The sequence below is a fragment of the Eschrichtius robustus genome, chromosome X, assembly GCF_028021215.1.
Source record: "Eschrichtius robustus isolate mEscRob2 chromosome X, mEscRob2.pri, whole genome shotgun sequence".
NCBI lineage: Eukaryota > Metazoa > Chordata > Mammalia > Artiodactyla > Eschrichtiidae > Eschrichtius > Eschrichtius robustus.
The window spans coordinates 44092028-44112207 of NC_090845.1; the positions used below are offsets into that span (position 1 = coordinate 44092028).

Here is a 20180-nt window from a genome sequence, read left to right on the forward strand (position 1 = left end):
ATACATACATACAAACAAACAGCTGCCAGTGCTAGCAAGGTGACCGTGGAACAGAGGGGCAGGGTAGCGCAGTGCACGATGAGGTGGAAGGAAAGAGGTCGGCAGGGACCTCATCCCGCAGGACCCTGCAGACCTTGTAGGACCTTGGTGAGCATTTTGGTGTTTTGTAAGGAGCAATATGGTTGGGCTTGATTGACTTTGCCTTGTGAAACCCTCCCTCACATTTGGGGTATAGAGAGTGAACTAGGGGAGGCCTGGGTGGAGGTGAGGAGACCAGTCGGGGTTCCACATCTGAGGGCCCAGTGAGGGAATGGAGAGGTGGGGAAGGGAAGGAGAGAAGTGGGTTGGATTTGAGGGAGAGGTGGGAGCCAGCTTGCCCCACGGGGTCAGCGTGTAGGGATCCCTGTCAGGGGGCGGGGCTGAGGGTCTAGAGGGAGGGGGTGGGTGGGGTCACCCTCACCTCTTGCACCTTTCAGAAAGGACTGCCCTCTCTTCCCTCCCCATCCTTCTTTCCCCAGAGGGGGTCGTGGAGACAGGACTGGCCGTTACGGAGCCAGCGATCGTTCACAGGATGATGGTGGGGAGAACCGCAGCCGGGATCACGACTACCGGGACATGGACTACCGCTCGTATCCCCGCGAGTACGGCAGCCAGGAGGGCAAGCACGACTATGATGACTCGTCTGAGGAGCAGAGTGCAGAGGTGAGGGCAGGGGAGGGCCAGCTCCTGCAGGGCCTCTGTCTGGCTGCAGCACCGTGTGTAGGTAGCTCTCAGCTCCCATGCCTTCAGACTGTGCTCGGTGGCTTTGCCTCACCTGGAGGGTCTGTCCCCACTCCCCTCTCTGAGGGCTCCTCTCCCAAGTTGGGTCTCCCTAACTTCCACGTGCTTGGCTCTATACTTCTGAGGGCCCCTGGCCACCACCTGTCTCCCTTCTTCCCTGTTGTTCAGGGTTCACTGCAAGCCCTATACTGCCTGCTCCCAGCCAATTTGGGGACCCGGCATCTAGGGTTGGGAGGGCACTTGGATATCACTTGGATATCACCAAGCAGAGCGGCTCTGGGGGGCTGACCGTGGGCATTCCCAGTGGTGGCAGAGCCTCTAGACAGAAGGGGAAGTCCCCTCAGGCCTCTCCTTTGAGCTCAGAATCTAGCCATTTCCATGTTGGATCGTTAGCCCTGGCCTGAGTGGGGAGGCATGATGCTCACCATCAGGGAGCCCCCATCTGACGGGAAGAAGCAGCCTTGCCTTATGGGAACTCCAAGTTGAGGGGGCATCAGGGTCCTGGTCCACACAAGCAGACAGCTCTCCTTTCCAGTGGGAAGCAGAGTGTGGGCTGCTGGCCACCCTCTGGGGGGTCCAGTGGAAAGACCCCTGTGGTGGGCAACCGCAACCAAGCTTCCTCAAGTGGCAGCTGTGAGCTGTGCCTGGATGTCTCCAGGGCACTGGCTGGGCCCTGGGTGGACCAGGAAGAGTGGAGCGCTGAGTTATCTGGCCCCCGTGAGGGCAGGAGGGGTGTGGACCCAGGCCTGGCTTGCTTAGTCCTGAAAGGATGGTTTGAGCAACGCCCAGGAATCCAGTGACCACACCCTGTTAGGAGAGAGCCTGGTGGTGATGGAGGACTGGCCAGGCAGAGGATCAGGGACCGGGGTGGGGCAGCGCCATAGCCCTCGCACCTTTGCCAGCCCCTGCTGGCTGGCTCTGGCTGAGGTCTTAAGCTATTCCTAAACCCACGACTTGGTGGCAGGGCCCAGGCTGGGAATCTTAAGCAAGGTGTGGCGTTCCATGGCACAAGGAACAATTGTGCACATGCTAGCTGAGCTGGCGAGGGAGGAGGGGGGAGAAACAGAGCAGGGTTTAGTGTGCCAACCCCAAATGGTCTCTTCCCAAGGAGGTTTTAAGTGGAGTCTGGTCACCTGTCTGTGGGAGTTCCTCTCCCACACCGATACTGCCACCGGCCTCTCCCCACTCCCCACCAAAGCAGCCCCCAAAAGCATCCTGGGGAGAATCTCCAACCCCAGAAGGGTTGCAGTCCAGGGCCTACCCACCTTGCCTGCCCCAAGCCTTTAGCCGGAGCCCGCCCACCCCTGGCTTTCAGAGCCTGCCTGCCTCGGAGAGCCAGCGGCCAGCTCCTAGGCCCACCCCAGACTGACTGCCCGTCTGGTGTCTCTCGTCTCATTCTGTTGGCCAGGATTCCTACGAGGCCTCCCCGGGCTCCGAGACTCAGCGTAGGCGGCGGCGGCGGCACAGGCACAGCCCCACCGGCCCACCAGGCTTCCCCCGAGACGGCGACTATCGGGACCAGGACTATCGGACCGAGCAAGGGGAGGAGGAGGAGGAGGAGGAGGAGGAGGAGGAGGAGGAGAAGGCCAGTAACATCGTCATGCTGAGGATGCTGCCACAGGCAGCCACTGAGGATGACGTACGTGCCCCCCGTGTCCCTGGGCAGGTGGCAGAGCAGGAGGCCAGGCTGGGTCTCCTCCAGGGCCCTCAGCTTCTCCCTTACCCCCAACCTCAGCACCTTTCATCCCTTCTCCCCACTAGCTTCTGTCCGCCAGCACTGATCCGTCCCCTGGGTAGGCCCTGTTGTCTCCTAGTCTGGAAGGGAGGAGTGTTGGATAGGCTGACTTGGCCCAGGGGCTGTGGTGGTGGGTGGGGGAGGGAACAGAGCATTCCTTCTGCACATTCCACTGGCCATCCATCCATTCTGCAAATGTCCATCAAAGGCCAGATGCTCACCAGTCCCAGTGCCAGATATTTCTGGTGGCAGAGATGATGCGGAGACCCTGCGGCCTGGGAGGTGGGGAGGTTCCCCGTGGGATTTTCTGAGGTTTTATTCTCATTCCCCGCCCTCCTCCCTCTTTTGCCAGCAGCATCAGATCTCCTCACTGGCACGACCACAGAGCCTTGGGTTCTCCTTTGACTTCATTGCTGCTGCAGCCTTCCCACCCTGTTTTCCTGTGTGACATTCCCTCCCATCCTCCTCCCTTCTCATACAGACTTCCCCTAGAGAGCAGGAAAACCCCAAGTGGGCCACTAGAATAGCCTCCTCACTAGCCTCCCCAGTGCTCCCCCTCCTCCCCACTGCCCGTGAATTCTCTGCTCATCTCTCCTCTGAAACCTGCTGGCTGCCTGTGTTGTCGCAGAGAAAATCCCACCTGTGTGTTTGAGAGCTTTCAGGTCTGGCCCACCTGCACTGTTCAGGGTCAGACGGTAACTGAGTGCTGACATCTGCGGAGGATTTATCACAGGGTGGGCCACATGTCAGGTCTGATTTAATCTGCACAGCCACCCTGTAGGGAAGGTACTCTTTGTATTTTCATTCTGCGGATGAGGAAGCCAGGCCCCCAGCAGTGAAGCAGTTTGCCTCAGGTCCCACAGTCAGTGAGTGGCACAGCAGAGTTGGGGTCTGAACCTGGGCAGCTGAACCCCAGAGCCCACGTTCTAGCTGTTTCCTGAGCTCTCCCTGAGTGTTAGCAGTCCTGATCTGCTCCTCTGTGTCTTTCTTTTTCATCCTTGTATGTGTATGTTTAATTTCCCTTCTGTTGTTGAACCTGATGAGGAAACTGAGGCCCAGAGGCATTAAGGCTGCTGCCCAAGAATGCCCAGCACAGGCTCCCAGTCGCTTGCGAAAGGCACCACTGGCCTAGAGACTCTGCCTCGCCTGGTCCAAATCCCAAATTTCATCTGCAGCTTCCCTCTGGCTTAGGTCATCCAGGAAGCTTTCCAAATCCCACGGCCATGCCTTTTGGTTTCCACCCCAAGTTACTGCTCCATTTATGGTCTAGCACACATGGCTGGGGTTTGCTCAGACCCCAGTCCTTCCCAGTTTCGTACTTGTGTCATGGGTCTCTCTGGATGCAAGCCGGAGGGCAGTCCCTTTGCAAAGGGCCAGAATTGCTTGCCAGCTTTCCTTGCTCTGTGGCTGCACCAAGCCTGTTGTCAGACCACCCCTGCCCACCATTCTTGAGCTGCTGGCTCGCTTGCTCTCTTGCTGTTCTCCACCCCTGAGGGTCGTTAATGCTGCCATGCTTCACCTTGCACCACGCCCCTTTTTTCATTTGACTCACTCTGCAAGTCTGGGGCTGAAAGCTGAGACTGGGTACTGGTGTGGGGCTGGGGCTGTGGTCACTTGGGGGAAAGCCCTGAGAGAGGGAGAGGAGACAGTGTGTGCACATCCCCTATGACCCTCTGGGGTCCTGGAGGCCTCCAGCCAGCCTCAGGTACCCAGTAGCCCCCTTGTACTGAGCTTGCTCCAAACCGTATCTCCCCGTACAGATCCGTGGCCAGCTGCAGTCCCACGGCGTCCAAGCACGGGAGGTCCGGCTGATGCGGAACAAATCCTCAGGTGAGCTTTTGTTCTAGTACCCTCCTCTTCCGCTGGCCAGCCTCAGCCTCCGAGTCTCCCTCCTGCCTCTGCCTTTTCCCTCACCCTCCCTACCCTGCCTTCCTGCCACAGCTGGGAATGGGCAACTTGGGGGTACCCTCTCTTCTTCTCTCCCCCTCATCCCACTCTCCTCACAGCTCCGGCCAGTAGCCTCCTGTGCGAGGCTGTCAGGGAGGGGGTGCAGCTCTGAGATGAGCTGAGTGCTCCCCGGGGGCAGGGCCAGGGCCAGGCTCCGGGGAACCTCCTCTTTGGGACTCTGAGTGTCTGAGATGGTAACCCCGTCCCCCCCAGTAGCCTCCCTTCCCTCTCCTTTCTTCTCCTTCCCCTGCCCCTTGCTCCCCCCCCCCCCCACATTTTTCTGGTAACAGCCTCTGACCAGAAAGTAGGTCTGACACGGCCCCACCCATGTGTCCCACGAGGGGAGGCAGGGGATGGCTCTTGTCCAAGGGTGCATCCCAAGGAGCAGCCAGGATCGCTGGCCTCGCTTGTTCCCTCCCTCCCTCTTGCAGGCTGCTTGGAGCTGGCCTGAGGTTAGTAGGGTGGTGGGGGGTTGTCTCTGCAGGACCTCTGGCCCAGGCTCCCCAAGGCAGGCACAGTGGGGCCTCGTTCTGCCTGGGCTTCTCTCTGCATCTCTCAGTCTCTCTCCTCCCCACGCCTCCATCTCTCCATCTCTCCATCTCTCCATCTCTCTCTCTCTCTCTCTCTTTAATTATACCATTCCATCCTCCTGTGCATCCTAATGGTTATTCTTTTGGAGATCAAGCATGCCCCTCAAGTCCCGCTGTGTCTAAGCCCTCCCTGTGTGTGTACCTCCAAAGAAGGAGCTACTTTCCTGTGGTCTCAAGCCCTGGATCCTTTTCCCAGCCCTGGCCAGGCCTGGAGTCTCTCTTGATAGCATGTAGGCCTTGCTCTGCTGTACCCCAGCCAAGCTGACAGGATTCTGGTCTCCCTGAGGCGGTGTCCCAGGTGCAGCCCTCTCTGTGGCCCTGGACGCTTCTCCCAGGCACCTGCTGATCTTTAAGATCTTTAAGATCTACCTGGACGATCCTGGCCCCCATTCTCCTGCTGTCTTAGAGGACCTGGACTGTAGGTGGCTGTAATCTTCCCAGCTTGGCCCTGAGGTGGCTCCCTGGTGAGGCCAACCTTCCCTGGACTGTGGTGAGGCTGAGGTGACATTGTGTCCCTAACTCCCTCTGGTTCCTGTTGGGCCTAGAGCCTTCCCAGCCTCACCGAGCAGCCTGGCCCAGCTTCTCTTTTGCTCCTTTGATTAAACACCTGTTACAGGACCCCTCCTGGGCTGCCCTGGCCTTGTGCTGGGCCCCACCATTTGGTTATTTATTCTGGCCCATGTGAAGCCAGCAGCCTGCCCATCTGTCCTCCTTCCTTCTCTGGAGACCTCTCCTTGTACCCTTTCCCTCCCAGCTCCTTCTCTCCGTCTCTGTCACCCCAGGCTGTCCGGGCAGGTGTGCCTGAGCCCCATCTCTCTGTCTTTCTTCCCAGCTGGCGTGTGTGTATCCCCTGCCCCCAACCCCTCTCCAGCTCTGTTTTCTTCCCTCCTGCTTCCCTCTTTCCTGCCCCTCCCGACCATCTACCTTGCCTCCCACACCCTGGTCTTTCTTTGCTTCTCTCTCTCCCTTTCTTCCTTTTTCCTCTCCCCACTTCCCTCTCTGCCCCCCAGTCCTCTCCCCTCGGGTCCCGCCCCCGGGAACGCCGTGTGTCCAAAGCTGTTGACTAACCCACTGCGTCTGTATCTGAATGCTGTCTCCAGGTCAGAGCCGGGGCTTCGCCTTCGTCGAGTTTAGTCACTTGCAGGACGCTACACGATGGATGGAAGCCAATCAGGTTGCTTTGCCGCACTTGAACCCCCCCCCCAAACAAATACTACTTTGTAATCGAGCGCTCCCCATCGCCTGATTCTTACGGACACAGTTCCCTGCCCTGTGGCCCTGTGTCCCATCCCCCCACCCCCTCTCTCTCCCCCTTCCTGACCCTCACTATCTCCTCTTCCCATCTCTCGCTACCCACTGGGCTTCCCATCAAGAACCCACACTCACCACTGGCCCTTCCCACTGGCCAGGCACTAGCTCTGCCTCTCTTCCTCTCCTGGCTGAGCTTTCAGAGAAAGGGCTGCCTTGGGGGTGGGGTGGGGGTGGGGTCCTTCCACCTAAGTTCCCACTCCCCGGGGGACCGCCCTGCTCTGGGGTCGGGCAGAGCCAGGACTCTGTTCCACTCTTGGGCACCGCTGGAAGTCCAGCCATTGGGGAACTTAGCTGTTGGCACACTAACTAGCAAGTCCTGTTTTGCCAGCTCTGTCCCTGCATGTGAGTTCGGTCCTTTGATTTCCATGGGACAGGCCAGTACCGCTCTGTTGATCGAAAGTACCAGTCAAGAGTGATGGTTTCATTCACCAGGCCTCACTTCAGTCACCCCACCCCTCCCACTGCACCTAGCTCCCACAGGAGTCACCACTTGCCCCACTCCGCTAGGGACAGGCCTGCCCTCTCAGCGAGGAGCCGTGCTGTCTGGAATGGGGGGACCCAAGGCTTCTGCTCGCCCACCCAGAGCCCAGCTCACTGGTGTGGGGCACTGAAGGAAAGCCTCAGGGGAGGAAGGGGCGATGTGGTGGAAGGGAGGCTCAGCAGGGGCGGCCCTGGGGCCATCTCTGCCGGTCCACAGGCTAGTGCCATGGGCCCAGGACCCAGCCAGCCACGGGAAGACAGCCTCACAGCAGGACCGTCCATCTTTTAAATATGGCTCTTTCTTTTTCCCCTTCTCCAGCACTAGTGCGCGTGCGCTCTCTCTTTCTCTCTTTCTCTCCCCTCCTCTCCCTCCCCTCCCCTCCCCTCCCCTCCCCGTCCCCCCTCATCCCAAGTGTAGCCTGTGTAGTGCTGGCCCTGGGTGTGGCCTGGCAGCGTCAGGGCCGAGTGGGGGCTTCCCCCGCTGTCCGGCAAGCTTCGGGCAGCCGAGCACTGTGTGCCTGGTGGCGTGTGTTCACGTGTGCGTGCGCGTGCCCGGAAAGGCAGCAAGCAGCTGCGCCCGAGGGCTGTGGCGCTTTCCCTCCCTCCTTCCCTTCCTTCTTCCCTCGTCAGTTCTCCGACCTCCCTCCGTTCCCTGTCCCTCATCCATCCAGCTGAAGGGCTCGCTCACTCTCTTCTCCTGTGCTGAGACGGTGCGTGGGGCACTGCTGCCCAGGCCTCACTGTGCTCTGCTTTTCCCCGCAGCACTCCCTCAACATCCTGGGCCAGAAGGTGTCCATGCACTACAGCGACCCCAAGCCCAAGATCAATGAGGACTGGCTGTGTAATAAGGTACAGGGGCGGTGGCAACGTCTCTGTCTCCCCGGGGCCTCTGAGTGGCGTGGGTGTGGAGGACTGGCTCAGCTCAAGCAGCGCTGCTCCTTGCCACCCACCCACCAGTTTGTACTGAGCTTTCACTTGGCGCCAGGCTCTGCCCTCATGCGGCACGATCTTGCCTGAAGCCCCAGTAGACTTGAAACAGATGTTTATGTAAGTGACTAGTGACAGTGGAGGCATAATGTGATCTATAAAATGTGGGCTTCAGAACCAGACTAGCTGAAGTTAGACTCTCCCAAATCTACCTTGATTTTCGTCAGGGTATTTAACCTCTCTTTGCCTCACTCTCCCCATCTCTACAATGCAAATACCAATGACCCCGCTCCCCAAAGGTGGTTGGGAGGATTGAAATGTGGTGATGAGAGGGTAACACTTGGAACGACACCTGGCCCGCTGTTAACGATGTTCAGTGTCAGCTCTTGTCCTGAAGGAACGTGTAGGGTGTTCTGAGAGCCTGTGTCAGGTGACCCGACCTCTGACAAAGCCATGTCCGCCTGAGACTGAGGGTACAAGCTGTAGCTCTTTGCAGTCAATATTCCCTAAGAGGAGGCTGAGGCTCAGAGAGATGGAACCTTGAGTGGTGCCTTGCTCCTGATCGTGGGCCATGGATGCCACCGTGAGTTCAGATCTCCCCTGGGGCCAGCCTCACAAGCAGCCTTGGGACTCTACAGCCTCACCTCCTGCCGCCGGCTGGCAGCCATGAGACCTAAGGGGAGACCTGAGAGCTTGCATAGGCCCTCTCCCCAAGAGGAACTCTGCCCAGTAAGGGGAGTGGTTCCTGCTTATTTCAAAACCAAAAAAGTAATATCAGAAGGCGGGTGTCCAGCCTCTCTGGAGAGGTAGGGACAGAGTGACGGGAGGACTCCATCCCTCCTGTATTTTCAGATACTCCTTGAAACTAGGGGATTCTCTTCTTTTCTCTCCTTTATCCACCACATCCTGTTGCTCTCCAGTCTTGTCACTTCCATCACAGAAATGCTCCCTCTTGCCATCCCCACTGCTCGGGCCAGTCCTCACCTCCTCCCCCACACAGTCGCCACAGGCCCCTCTCTGGTGTGCTGGCCTCTTGCCTCTTTCTCCCACTCCCTCACTGGCGACATTCCTCAGAACCACTTCTGACCACGCCCCTCCTCCTCTGCTGAAAACCCCCACAACTCTGAGCTGGAGTGTGACTACCCTCTGTGATCTAGTGTCACCTTCCCTGTCCAGCCTTTGCTTTTGCCTCTCTCCTCATCCTCCTACACAAAATCTCTTGCTGCCTCCGCCAGCAGTCGCTTCCCAGCAAAACCAAACCAAACTCTTGGACCTCCCAGATCAAACAGCCCTGCTGACTATACGCAGCTGAGTGAGCTGGGCCTCTAGGCCCGCTCCCCTCCCAGAGCCCCTGGGGGGGGACCATTTCCACAGACTCACCTGCTGCCCCTCTGTGCTACACCTGCTCCCCACTGTTAGGCCAGGAGGGCAGAGGCCACGTCCTGCATGGAGCCTGGCACGGGAGCAGTGCTTAGTACCTGACCATGGATCAGAGATAGAAATGTGGTGAAAGCTGGGGGTCTCCAGAGGCTGCAATACCCCAGGCAAATTTATTTCTCAAGAGCGGCAGGATCCAACCCAGTCCTCGAGATGAAGGAGGGGTGGGAGTCTGGCAAGAGAGGGGCTGCTGGCTTTGAGGGATAGAAATAACGAAGGTTTCTGAATAGGGAAGTACATTTTGGGAAGAGGAACATACCAAAGGGACTTTGGCGGGGGCATTTCTGGGAGTTGGTACCTCGGAGCAGGCGGCAGTTGGTAACAGAGGTGGGGGAGTTATGGATTCCTGAGTTGAGGGGTTGGCACTGAGGACAAATTTGAGACCATGTAAAGGGAAGATTCACGGGACCGAGGATGACAGCCAGAGCCCCAAAGCCCCCTGCCACCCCTGACCCTGGGACCTTCCTGGGCCGTGGCGGGTTCCCTGGGGGATCTCTGGATCCACGTTTGGAGGGCACAGTGGAAAGCCCCACCCCCTCTGATAGCCTGGCTTGTGCCTCACAGTGTGGCGTCCAGAACTTCAAACGCCGTGAGAAGTGCTTCAAATGTGGTGTGCCCAAGTCAGGTATGGCCCTCCTACCTCCCTCTTCCCCGGGACGTTGCTGGGAAGGGGGAGAAGGGTGAGGGGCTAGTGCTCTGGGAGGAGGGTGACCAACCTGGGAGCCCCTTCCCCTTTGTCACTGGCCTGTCTTCTGCCGCCCCTGACAGAGGCAGAACAGAAGCTGCCCCTGGGCGCAAGGTTGGATCAGCAGACGCTACCGCTGGGTGGTCGGGAGCTAAGCCAGGGCCTGCTGCCCCTGCCACAGCCCTACCAGGCCCAGGGAGTGCTGGCCTCCCAGGCCCTGTCACAGGGCTCGGAGCCGAGCTCAGAGAACGCCAACGACAGTGAGTCAGTTGTTCCTTCCTTCCTCCCTGCCCTAGGGTGTCTAGGCTGGGCTCTCCAAGGCCAGAGAGATGGTGGTGACCAGGACTTCATCCTCCCAGGGGCCTCTGCCTGGTGGGGGGACAGACATGTAATGTAGGGAGAGCAGAGGAAGAGCATTGCCAAACTCGACTTCGGGGGTGTGTTGAGAAGGTTCTCAGCAGGTGGGCGACTGAGCTGGGACTTGGACTGACAAGCAGAGTTTATCTGAGAGGAAGAGGTGAGGGGAAGCAGCAGGCGCAAGGACACGGAGGCCAGGGGAGAGGGAGCAGTGGGGAGCCACCAGAGGGTAGGGCCGGAGCGGAATAGCAGGGGTGCTCCCTAATGCTGGGCCCCTTTCTGCAGCCATCATTTTGCGCAACCTGAACCCACACAGCACCATGGACTCCATCCTGGGGGCCCTGGCACCCTACGCAGTGCTGTCCTCCTCCAACGTACGCGTCATCAAGGACAAGCAGACCCAACTGAACCGTGGCTTTGCCTTCATCCAGCTCTCCACCATCGTGGTGAGGGCGGCACAGGGGGGGGCCGGGCAGCCAGGATCCCGGCCCCCGGGGCAGGGAGGAGGGACCCTGACCCTAGCCCCCCACCGCGGCCCCAAGCCTGGAAATGGGGCAATGGAGCCGGGGACCTCCCCGGGCCTGACCCTTCTGCCCCTGCCCGCCCCCCTCCCCCAGGAGGCAGCCCAGCTGCTGCAGATCCTGCAGGCCCTGCACCCGCCGCTCACCATCGACGGCAAGACCATCAACGTTGAGTTTGCCAAGGGTTCTAAGAGGTCAGGGCCCCACCTGTGTCCTTTCCCAGCTTGCCCCCCAGCTTGGGGCCTCCTGTCTCACTCCCAGTCTCTGACATCCTCCCCAGGGACATGGCCTCCAACGAAGGCAGTCGCATCAATGCTGCCTCTGTGGCCAGCACTGCCATTGCCGCGGCCCAGTGGGCCATCTCGCAGGTACTCAGAGACTCCCCTCCACCCCAGCATCCCTGTACCTGGGCCGCCTCCACCCTCCCGCTCCCTCTCTGCAAACAGGAGGGCTGGCTTGCTGTTTTGGCTTCCTGTGGCCCCGAAAACCTCTCACAGTGGTCGCCAGTGGGGGCTGTGGGGTCCTCACTGCAGCTCCCTTCCCAGGCACCTCCTCCCAGGCTTTCCTTTTCAGCGCCGTCGCGGCTGCTTTTCTGTTCTGTTTGGTAGTTATATATCATCCTGAATTGTTACAACCTTTCTTGATAAAAGGGAATTTATAAGTGGCTGTAAGAAAATTGGCAGATGAGAATAAAGAAGGGGAGGATGGTATCTTCCTTGGTCTGACACCCAACACATGTATCACGCAACACACGTACCAGTGTCAGCCCTGGGAGCGTTTTGGCACGTGTCTTTGTTCCAGTCTTGTTTTTGTCACCACCCTGCTCTGCTCTGGCCGGGTGGCCCTTGTTTGAGGGCTGCATGCTTTCTGTCAGCAGACACTTGCTTCACCTGTGGGCAGACGTCTCTTAGCCGGTTCCCCTCCCCTCTGTGCCCCCTCCTCTGCTAATGAACCCCTCCCACCTGCCCCTCAGGCCTCCCAGGGTGGGGAGGGTGCCTGGGCCACCCCCGAGGAGCCACCGGTCGACTACAGCTACTACCAACAGGATGAGGGCTATGGCGGCAGCCAGGGCACAGAGTCTTCTCTCTATGCCCATGGCTACCTCAAGGGCACGAAGGGCCCCGGCATCACTGGAACCAAAGGGGACCCAGCCGGAGCAGGTTAGCCTCAGCATCTCTCCCTGAGCCCATGGTGGGGACTGGCAAGCATAGGGTCCTGGGCCCTGCCATTCACGTTCTCCTTTTTCCCTGTCCCCCTTTACAGGTCCCGAGGCCTCCCTGGAGCCTGGGGCAGACTCTGTGTCCCTGCAGGCTTTCTCCCGCACCCAGCCTGGTGCCACCCCTGGCGTCTACCAGCAGTCAGCAGCTGAAGCGAGCGGCAGCCAGGGCACTGCTGCCAACAGCCAGGTGAGGAAAATCAAGGGAGGTCCTGGGGGCCATGGGGGCGTTGGTAGACACTGAGCCCTGTTCCCCTGTCTTGCCCCGTGACTAGTCATACACCATCATGTCACCCGCTGTGCTCAAATCTGAGCTCCAGAGCCCCACCCATCCCAGCTCTTCCCTGCCACCAGCCACGAGTCCCTCTGCCCAGGAGTCCTACAGCCAGTACCGTGAGTAGCCATGGCCTACAGTGAGGGGTGGGGAATTCCTTAACAAAGCAGAGAGGAGTGCGACCCCCGCTTCTCACTCTCCAGCTGTTCCTGACGTCTCCACCTACCAGTACGACGAGACATCTGGCTACTACTATGACCCCCAGACTGGCCTCTACTACGACCCCAACTCTCAGGTGATAGGGCAGTCTGGGGAGTGGGTGGGGTCTGCAGTCTCCTCCTCGAGGTCTTCCCTCACGCTCCTTCTCCCCCACCTCCCCCAGTACTACTACAATGCTCAGAGCCAGCAGTACCTGTACTGGGATGGGGAAAGGCGGACCTATGTTCCTGCCCTGGAGCAGTCAGCTGACGGGCATAAGGAAACGGGGGCGCCCTCAAAGGAGGGCAAAGAGAAGAAGGAAAAGCACAAGACCAAGACGGCCCAACAGGTGAACACTGGGAGTCCAGCAGTCACTGGCTGGCCGTTAGGTGTCTTCTGATGAATGCCATTCTGTCATCTGTTATCCTCCGCTGCCAAGGGAGGGGATGGCGGTGGATGTGCACGTGGGCAGTATTTGTGCTCAGGAGAGACAAGGCTCCCGGTCCAGCTCTGCTCTTTGCTGCGTGACCTTGAGCCAGGGCCGTCTCCCTACCAGGTACATGGTAGGGCTGCCCACCTCCCTGAGGTGGCCAGTGCCATCCAAGTGTGCCCTGTCTGCTTTCCCATCCCCTGGTGGGAACCTTTGTGCTGTTGGTGGCAATGTGGGCTGGTATGGGCACGCCTGAAGCCAGGCTAGCCCTGCCTGTGGAAAGAAACGCGCATGCATGCTCCTTTGGGCCCAGAACCCCACCTGAGGGTGTGTCCATGTCTGTCTGTGTATATATATCCCAGAGAACTTCTCGCGGGCCCATCAGGGGGTGGGCAGGAAGACAACCATCACAGTGTTCTGTGGTGGTGGGCAGTTGGAGGGAACCTCAGTGTCTTGTCTGTGGAGGAAGAGTATGACAGTCTGGGTGCAACACTTAGAAGCAAGAACTACGTGTTCCTTTGGCAGCCCGGTAAATTCTAAAAATGGTGTTGTGCCTGGGGGTCGGGGTTGGGCAACGACATGGAACGTGGCATAGTATCACACGTGTAAATTAAAATTATACACAGAGCAAGCCATTCTATGCATTTTAGAACGATAAAATGAAAACACATGGCAAACCTAATAGCGTGGGTGCCCGTGAGGAGAATGGGGGCACAGCCGGGGAGGGGCTTGCTGAGGAGCACTGATGACAGGATGACAGAGAAATGGGGACTTTCACCTCCGCCTCTCTCACCTTCTGCTTGAGGCTGCAGGGCAGGAAGGGGCAGGCTGCTGCAAGGGCAGAGGTTGGAGTTGGTGACCCCAGCAGTTGGAGGATTCCTAAGAGCCTCACCCCCACCCTCGCCCCTAGATCGCCAAGGACATGGAACGCTGGGCCCGCAGCCTCAACAAGCAAAAAGAAAACTTCAAAAACAGCTTCCAGCCCATCAGTTCCCTACGAGACGATGAAAGGCGGGAGTCGGCCACTGCAGATGCCGGCTACGCCATCCTCGAGAAGAAGGTGTGTGTGGCTGTCCATCCGCGCCCTGCCCCCCGTCTTGTCATCCCTTTGGTCCTTCCGTGGAGTCTCTGAATTTCTGTGTCCCTCCACCCCAGGGAGCACTAGCCGAGAGACAGCACACCAGCATGGACCTCCCAAAACTGGCCAGTGATGACCGCCCAGTGAGTGCCCAGGGCAGAAAGAAGGGCAGGGCTCTGAGCTAGCCAGGCCTGACCTCTCACCCTCACCTTTTTCAGAGCCCGCCGAGGGGTCTGGTGGCAGCCTACAGTGGAGAGAGTGACAGTGAGGAGGAGCAAGAGCGCGGGGGCCCGGAGCGGGAGGAGAAGCTCACTGACTGGCAGAAGCTGGCCTGTCTGCTCTGCCGGCGCCAGTTCCCCAGCAAGGAGGCGCTCATCCGGCACCAGCAGCTCTCCGGGCTCCACAAGGTGACTGAGGGAGGCTTGGCAGGGAACCCTGTCCTGGCCCAGCCCAGCCGCTTCACTCCTTCTCCTGTCCTCCTTGCAGCAAAACCTTGAGATTCACCGGCGAGCCCACCTGTCAGAAAATGAGCTGGAGGCACTTGAGAAGAACGACATGGAGGTGAGGTGTGACCCACTCCTGGGCTCCATCCCTCGGTCCCTTACCAAGCGCTCCATCAGTGCAGGCAGCTGGCGCTCAGGTTCGTCAGCTAGACACAGCCTGGCTGCCATCAGCCACCTCACGTCCTGTCCCTGCAAGGCTTCTTCCCGATTCCCCCATGCTGGCTGCTGGCATTCACAGGACCACAGATCTGTTCGCCAGATCTAGCTCCCTGTGGGGGCCCCCCAGCTGTGCCCATGTTTCCTGCAAATAGCGATCAGCTCCTTCATTCTCACACACACTCTTTCAGCAAATGAAGTACCGGGACCGCGCAGCTGAACGCAGAGAGAAGTATGGCATCCCTGAGCCGCCGGAGCCCAAGAGGAGGAAGTATAGCGGCATGTCTGCGGCCTCTGTGTGAGTGCCCGGGGCCAGGTCGGGGGCCTGGGGCCGGCAGGCCAGTCACTCACACTGTGCCACTGTCTCCTGCAGGGACTTTGAGCAGCCCACGCGGGATGGGCTGGGCAGTGACAACATTGGCAGTCGCATGCTCCAGGCTATGGGCTGGAAAGAGGGCAGTGGCCTGGGCCGCAAAAAACAGGGCATTGTGACTCCCATTGAGGTGAGTCTGCGGGGAATCCCATCCCCATCCTCCAGTACTCTCTGCTGTAGGCCTGGCCCCCGCCCAACCTGACAGAGTCTGCCTCCCTCACACAGGCCCAGACACGGGTGCGGGGCTCTGGCTTGGGTGCCCGAGGCAGCTCCTATGGGGTCACCTCAACCGAGTCATACAAGGAGACGCTGCACAAGACAATGGTGACCCGCTTCAACGAGGCCCAGTGAGCAGCTGCAAGACCTACTTATACTTATGTCGGGTGTCCAGCCTGGAGCGGGGGAGGATGAATTGTTGGGTGGTCAGAGCAGGGGCCCTGCACCTGTCTACGAGCCCAACTCCGCAGCCAGAGAGGCCCTGACCAAGTCAGACTTAAGAGTTGGTGACTTTTATTGGAAAACTGGGCTGGGTTCATGTCTTTCTTTTTGTAATAAAAGCTGAAAAGTCCGCAGCTTGCATGTCTCTTTCTCATGTCCCAGAGTGGTTTGTGGCCCACACAGATACAGGGACATAAACACAGATGGACAAGATCTTGGTCACAGCCCCTCACCATTATTGGGTCCAGCAGGTCATACTGTACCAGGAAACCAAGTACCACCAGGGCACCACCAAGCACCACCAGGGCACCACCAGAGGGTCAGGCTTGAAGACCCTCTGGGTCAGAGCCAGGACTAGGAATTCCCCATCCCCTTGCCTTGCCACCCCGCAGCTGCACTTGCTGTACGGCTGCAAGGCTAAACTGTACTTGGGTCTGGGGACAATGCCTGAGGGCATCTCTGAGTGAACAACAATAGGCACTCTGGTGCCAGTGGGCCCTGTGCCCTCAACAGGCTGATGACCCCAGAGGTGTGGAGATAAGAGAATGAGCCTGCCAGTCCCAGGGATGCCCCACCAGTTGGGTCCACCCTCGTCCCCATCCGCCCCACGGCTTTTACCGCAGCACCCTATCCCTCCAGTCCCGCTAACCAATCTACACCCTGTGATTCACAAGTATGCGTGTGCTCTCAGCACAGGTCTGAGTGCAGTGGAACACGAAGCTGGGGCCGCCCTCTCCGGGCCTTGTGGGGCTGGGCCGTGAAACGGGGCCAGGAACGGCCCCTCCCCAAAACATACATGCTCTTAAGACAAGAGGGTGGAGGGGAGGTAATGTAGGAAGAGCAAGTGGTTCAAAGCCCCTCCTCCCTCACTTAGTCTGCATTATGACAGCACCCTACACAAGTTGTAAGGAGAGGGATGAAAAAGAGGGGCCCCCTAGAGGTGGGATGGTGCTGATCTGGGGTAGGGGTACTGCCCAGTGAGAGAGGGACAGGGAGTGGGAGAGGGAGAGGAAATAGGAATAGAAAGAGGCCACGTGAAAGAGCCTCAGTCTCAGGATGGGTGGCCTTCAGTCTGGAGACACCCCCACGTTCCCTTCCCTCTTCCCATTCCCCAGAACGTAGCTCCCAGGAATCCCACAACAAGGAACCCTCATACTTGGCTGGCAATAGTCAATGGTACAGCCACTCTGGAAAACTGGCTGTTTCATGCAAAGATAAACATAAGCTTACCCTATGACCAAGCAATTCCGTTCTTAGATATTTATCCCAAATAAATGCAAACATATATCAACAAAAGGACTTGTTATATGTATTCATAGCAGCTGTATTCAGAATAGCCAAAAACTGGGAATAACCCAAACATCCAGCAAGAGGCAAATGGATAAATTATGGTATATTCATACAACAGAATACAACTCGGTAATAAAAAGGAGCAAAATACTGATACAAAAGTCAACACAAATGAATCAAACATGTTGAGTGAAAAAAGACATAAAAGGAGTACATACTGTATGATTTCATTTATATGAAGCTCTCAGACAACACATTTATGGTGATAATAGAGGTGGGAAGGGTGTTCATTCACTGGAAAGGGTTACAAAGTAGCGTTCTAGAATAATGACATGTTCTGTATCTTGACGGGTGCTGGTCACATGGGTGTATAATCAGGTAAACATTCAACAAGCTGTATAATGAAAATCTGGGCATTTGATCATATAAATTATACAAGAAGTTGGAAAAAGACCACCAGAGCAAACCTCAGTAAGAGGAAAGGAAATAATATAGATAGAAGAGCAGAAATAGATGAAGTAGGGAAAGAAAACAACAGATTAATAAAATCAAAAGCAGAAACTTTGAAACAAAAATTAAGAGGAAAGGCAGACCTCTCTCTGGCAAGACTGATCAATTAAAAAAGAAGATGCAAGCAACCCAGAAACAAAATTACAAAGGGGAATTTACTACAGATGCAACAAAGTATCTCTGAAACTATAGATGAAATGAATACATTCCTTGAAGAATATAAAATGCCGAAACTGTTACATGAAGAAACAGGTTACTTGACTAGAGCAAAAAGTAACAAAGAAGTTGAAATGGTAGTCAAAATCTTCCTTCTTCCTGCCAAAAAAAAAAAAGAACCCAGATGGTTTTTATAGGTGCAATCTACCAAACTCCCAAGGAACAGTCAATTGCTATCTCATAAAAAGTTGTTCTAGATATAAGAAAAAGAACAAAAGATGTCTATTTTATGAGGCTGGCGTAATCTTTTTTAAATTTTAATCAGTTTTTGTTTTTTAATGTATTTATTTTTTATCTATTTTTTTATTTTTGGCTGCGTTGGGTCTTTGTTGCTGCACGTGGGCTTTCTCTGTTGCAGCGAGTGGGGGCTACTCTTTGTTGCGGTGCGCGGGCTTCTCACTGCGGTGTCTTCTCTTGCTGCGGAGCCCGGGCTCTAGGCATGCGGGCTTCAGTAATTGCAGCACGCGGGCTCAGTAGTTGTGATATTCCCAGGCAATATGCAGAGCACGAATCTAACCACAAGGAAACGTCAGACAAAGCCAAACTGAGGGACAGTCTACAAAATTCCCGGCTTATAATCTTCAAAAGTGTCAATGTCATGAAGGTCAAGGGAGCACTGAAGAACCGTTCCAGATTGAAGGAGACATCCCATTTGGATGTTCAAATGTTACCTCCTGGCGACCCCATTTAAAGTTCCAAACTCTGCCCTGCCATACTCCCTATGCCCCTTTCCTTGCATTCCTTTTCTCCATGACATTTCTCAATTTCTAACATACTATAAGTTTTCTTACTTCTCTATAGTCTCCTTCACTAGAATGAAAACATCACGAGGGAAGGGACTTTTGTCTGCCTTGCTCACCACTGTGTCCCCAATGCCTCGAACAGGGTTTGGCACATACCAGACCATGGAAGCATGAATAAATACACACACCACAACTGTTCAAATCATTCTCATCCTCAAGACTCCATTTTTAAAAAAATGGCTAATACATAAAGAGTCCCTAGGGACCTCCCTGGTGGCACAGTGGTTAAGAATCCACCTGCCAATGCAGGGGACATGGGTTCGAGCCCTGGTCCGGGAAGATCCCACATGCGGCAGAGCAACTAAGCCCATGCGCCACAACTACTGAAGCCCGTGGCGCCTAGAGCCCGTGCTCTGCAACAAGAGAAGCCACCGCAATTAGAAGCCTGCGCACTGCAACGAAGAGTAGCCCCTAGAGAAAGCCCGCGCGCAGCAACGAAGACCCAATGCAGCCAAAAATAAATAAATAAACAAATAAATTTATAAAAAAATAAAAATAACGAGTCCCTACAAATCCATGAGGTACAACAACCCAATAGAAAATGGATAAAGGAAACAGAAAATTCCCAGAAAACAAGAACTGCAAATACCTTTAAATCTATGAAAAGATGCCCAAGTTCACGACTAATAAGAGAAATACACATTATAATTACACCCGATTGGCAAACATCCAAAGGCTTGACAATCTGCTCAGTGAGGCTGTGAACCAGCTGCACTCTCGTACGTGGCCGGGGGCAATGCGAATGGTACAACTCTCACCCCCACTTGCCCTTTCTCCCTGCTTTCTTAGCTCCACAGGCTTTTGTTCAAGCTGTTCCCTCCGACTGGGATGCCCTTCCCTCTCACTTGGGAAAGTCCAAAGTCCAAATCCTGCCTCAATTACTCCTACTGATCCTTTTGAAGGCAATCAATTCTTCAGAGAAGTCGGCCACACCCACGGCTTCAGTTGCCACCTCTGACGGCCTCCAAATCCATCCGCTGAAACTCAGATCTAGTCCTCAAACTGTTCACTCAAACAACACATACCAGACCGTGGATATCTAACAGGCATCAAAAATGTAACACATCTGGGGACTTCCCTGGTGGCGCAGTGGTTAAGAATCCGCCTGCCAGTGCAGGGGACACGGGTTCGATCCCTGGTCCGGGAAGATCCCACATGCCGCGGAGCAACTAAGCCCGTGCGCCACGACTACTGAGCCTGCGCTCTAGGGCCCGCGAGCCACAACTACTGAGCCCGCACGCCTAGAGCCCGTGCTCCACAGCAAGAGAAGCCACTGCAATGAGAAGCCCGTGCACCACAACAAAGAGTAGCCCCCGCTTGCCCAAACTAGAGAAAGCCCATGCGCAGCAATGAAGACCCAACACAGCCAAAAATAAATAAATAAATAAATAGTGTAACATGTCTGAAAACCAACTCCTGATTTTGCCCCATGCCTGCTCCTTAACGGAGTATTTCCCCTGTCAATGACAACTCCATCCTTCCAGCAGCTCAGGTTAGAAACCCACGGGTCAGCCAGGACTCCTCTCTATTTTTCATGCGCTGTATCCGATTTCTCAGCAAATCCTGGTGTCTTTACCTTCAAAATCAATTCAAAATAGAACCCCCCCCCCCACTTCCTCTTTTACCACCTTGGTCTGACCCTCTCTCATCACTACCTGGACTCTTGCAGTAGCCTTTCCACTGGCTTTTCTGCTTCCTCTCCCCCACCCCCAACCCCCCCCACACACAGTTTGTTCTCTCTCCACAGAGAGCAGCCGGATTCTAAAATATAATTTAAATAATGTGACTCCCCTACTTAAAATCCTTTTATGGCTCCCCATGGATCTTAGAATAAAAACCAAACATCTCAGCCTGGCTTACAATGCCCTGCTTGATATGGCCTCGGATCTCATCTCCCAGTGCTCTCCCTTCCTCACTCCTCTCCA

General features: G+C 56.3%; 1 protein-coding gene across 6 annotated transcripts in view; it reads left to right on the plus strand.

The window, feature by feature from the left end:
• RBM10 (RNA binding motif protein 10) overlaps positions 1–15566 on the plus strand; it is a 29105-nt gene extending 13539 nt beyond the window's left edge. For 2 of the 6 annotated variants that reach the window (XM_068532861.1, XM_068532866.1), the window contains exons 3-24: positions 519–702; positions 2189–2419; positions 4276–4345; positions 6153–6226; positions 7606–7692; positions 9772–9832; positions 9976–10152; positions 10535–10695; positions 10867–10964; positions 11051–11138; positions 11744–11930; positions 12034–12176; positions 12262–12379; positions 12464–12555; positions 12643–12807; positions 13799–13948; positions 14044–14109; positions 14185–14373; positions 14453–14527; positions 14817–14923; positions 14999–15128; positions 15224–15566. In XM_068532861.1, the coding sequence (XP_068388962.1) occupies positions 519–702; positions 2189–2419; positions 4276–4345; positions 6153–6226; positions 7606–7692; positions 9772–9832; positions 9976–10152; positions 10535–10695; positions 10867–10964; positions 11051–11138; positions 11744–11930; positions 12034–12176; positions 12262–12379; positions 12464–12555; positions 12643–12807; positions 13799–13948; positions 14044–14109; positions 14185–14373; positions 14453–14527; positions 14817–14923; positions 14999–15128; positions 15224–15349 (2779 nt within the window). In that variant the 3' untranslated portion in view covers positions 15350–15566. The remainder of the gene's footprint in view (positions 1–518; positions 703–2188; positions 2420–4275; positions 4346–6152; positions 6227–7605; positions 7693–9771; positions 9833–9975; positions 10153–10534; positions 10696–10866; positions 10965–11050; positions 11139–11743; positions 11931–12033; positions 12177–12261; positions 12380–12463; positions 12556–12642; positions 12808–13798; positions 13949–14043; positions 14110–14184; positions 14374–14452; positions 14528–14816; positions 14924–14998; positions 15129–15223) is intronic. The other 4 variants (XM_068532862.1, XM_068532863.1, XM_068532865.1 and 1 more) reach the window with 4 other exon arrangements.
• Positions 15567–20180: the final 4614 nt, after the last annotated feature.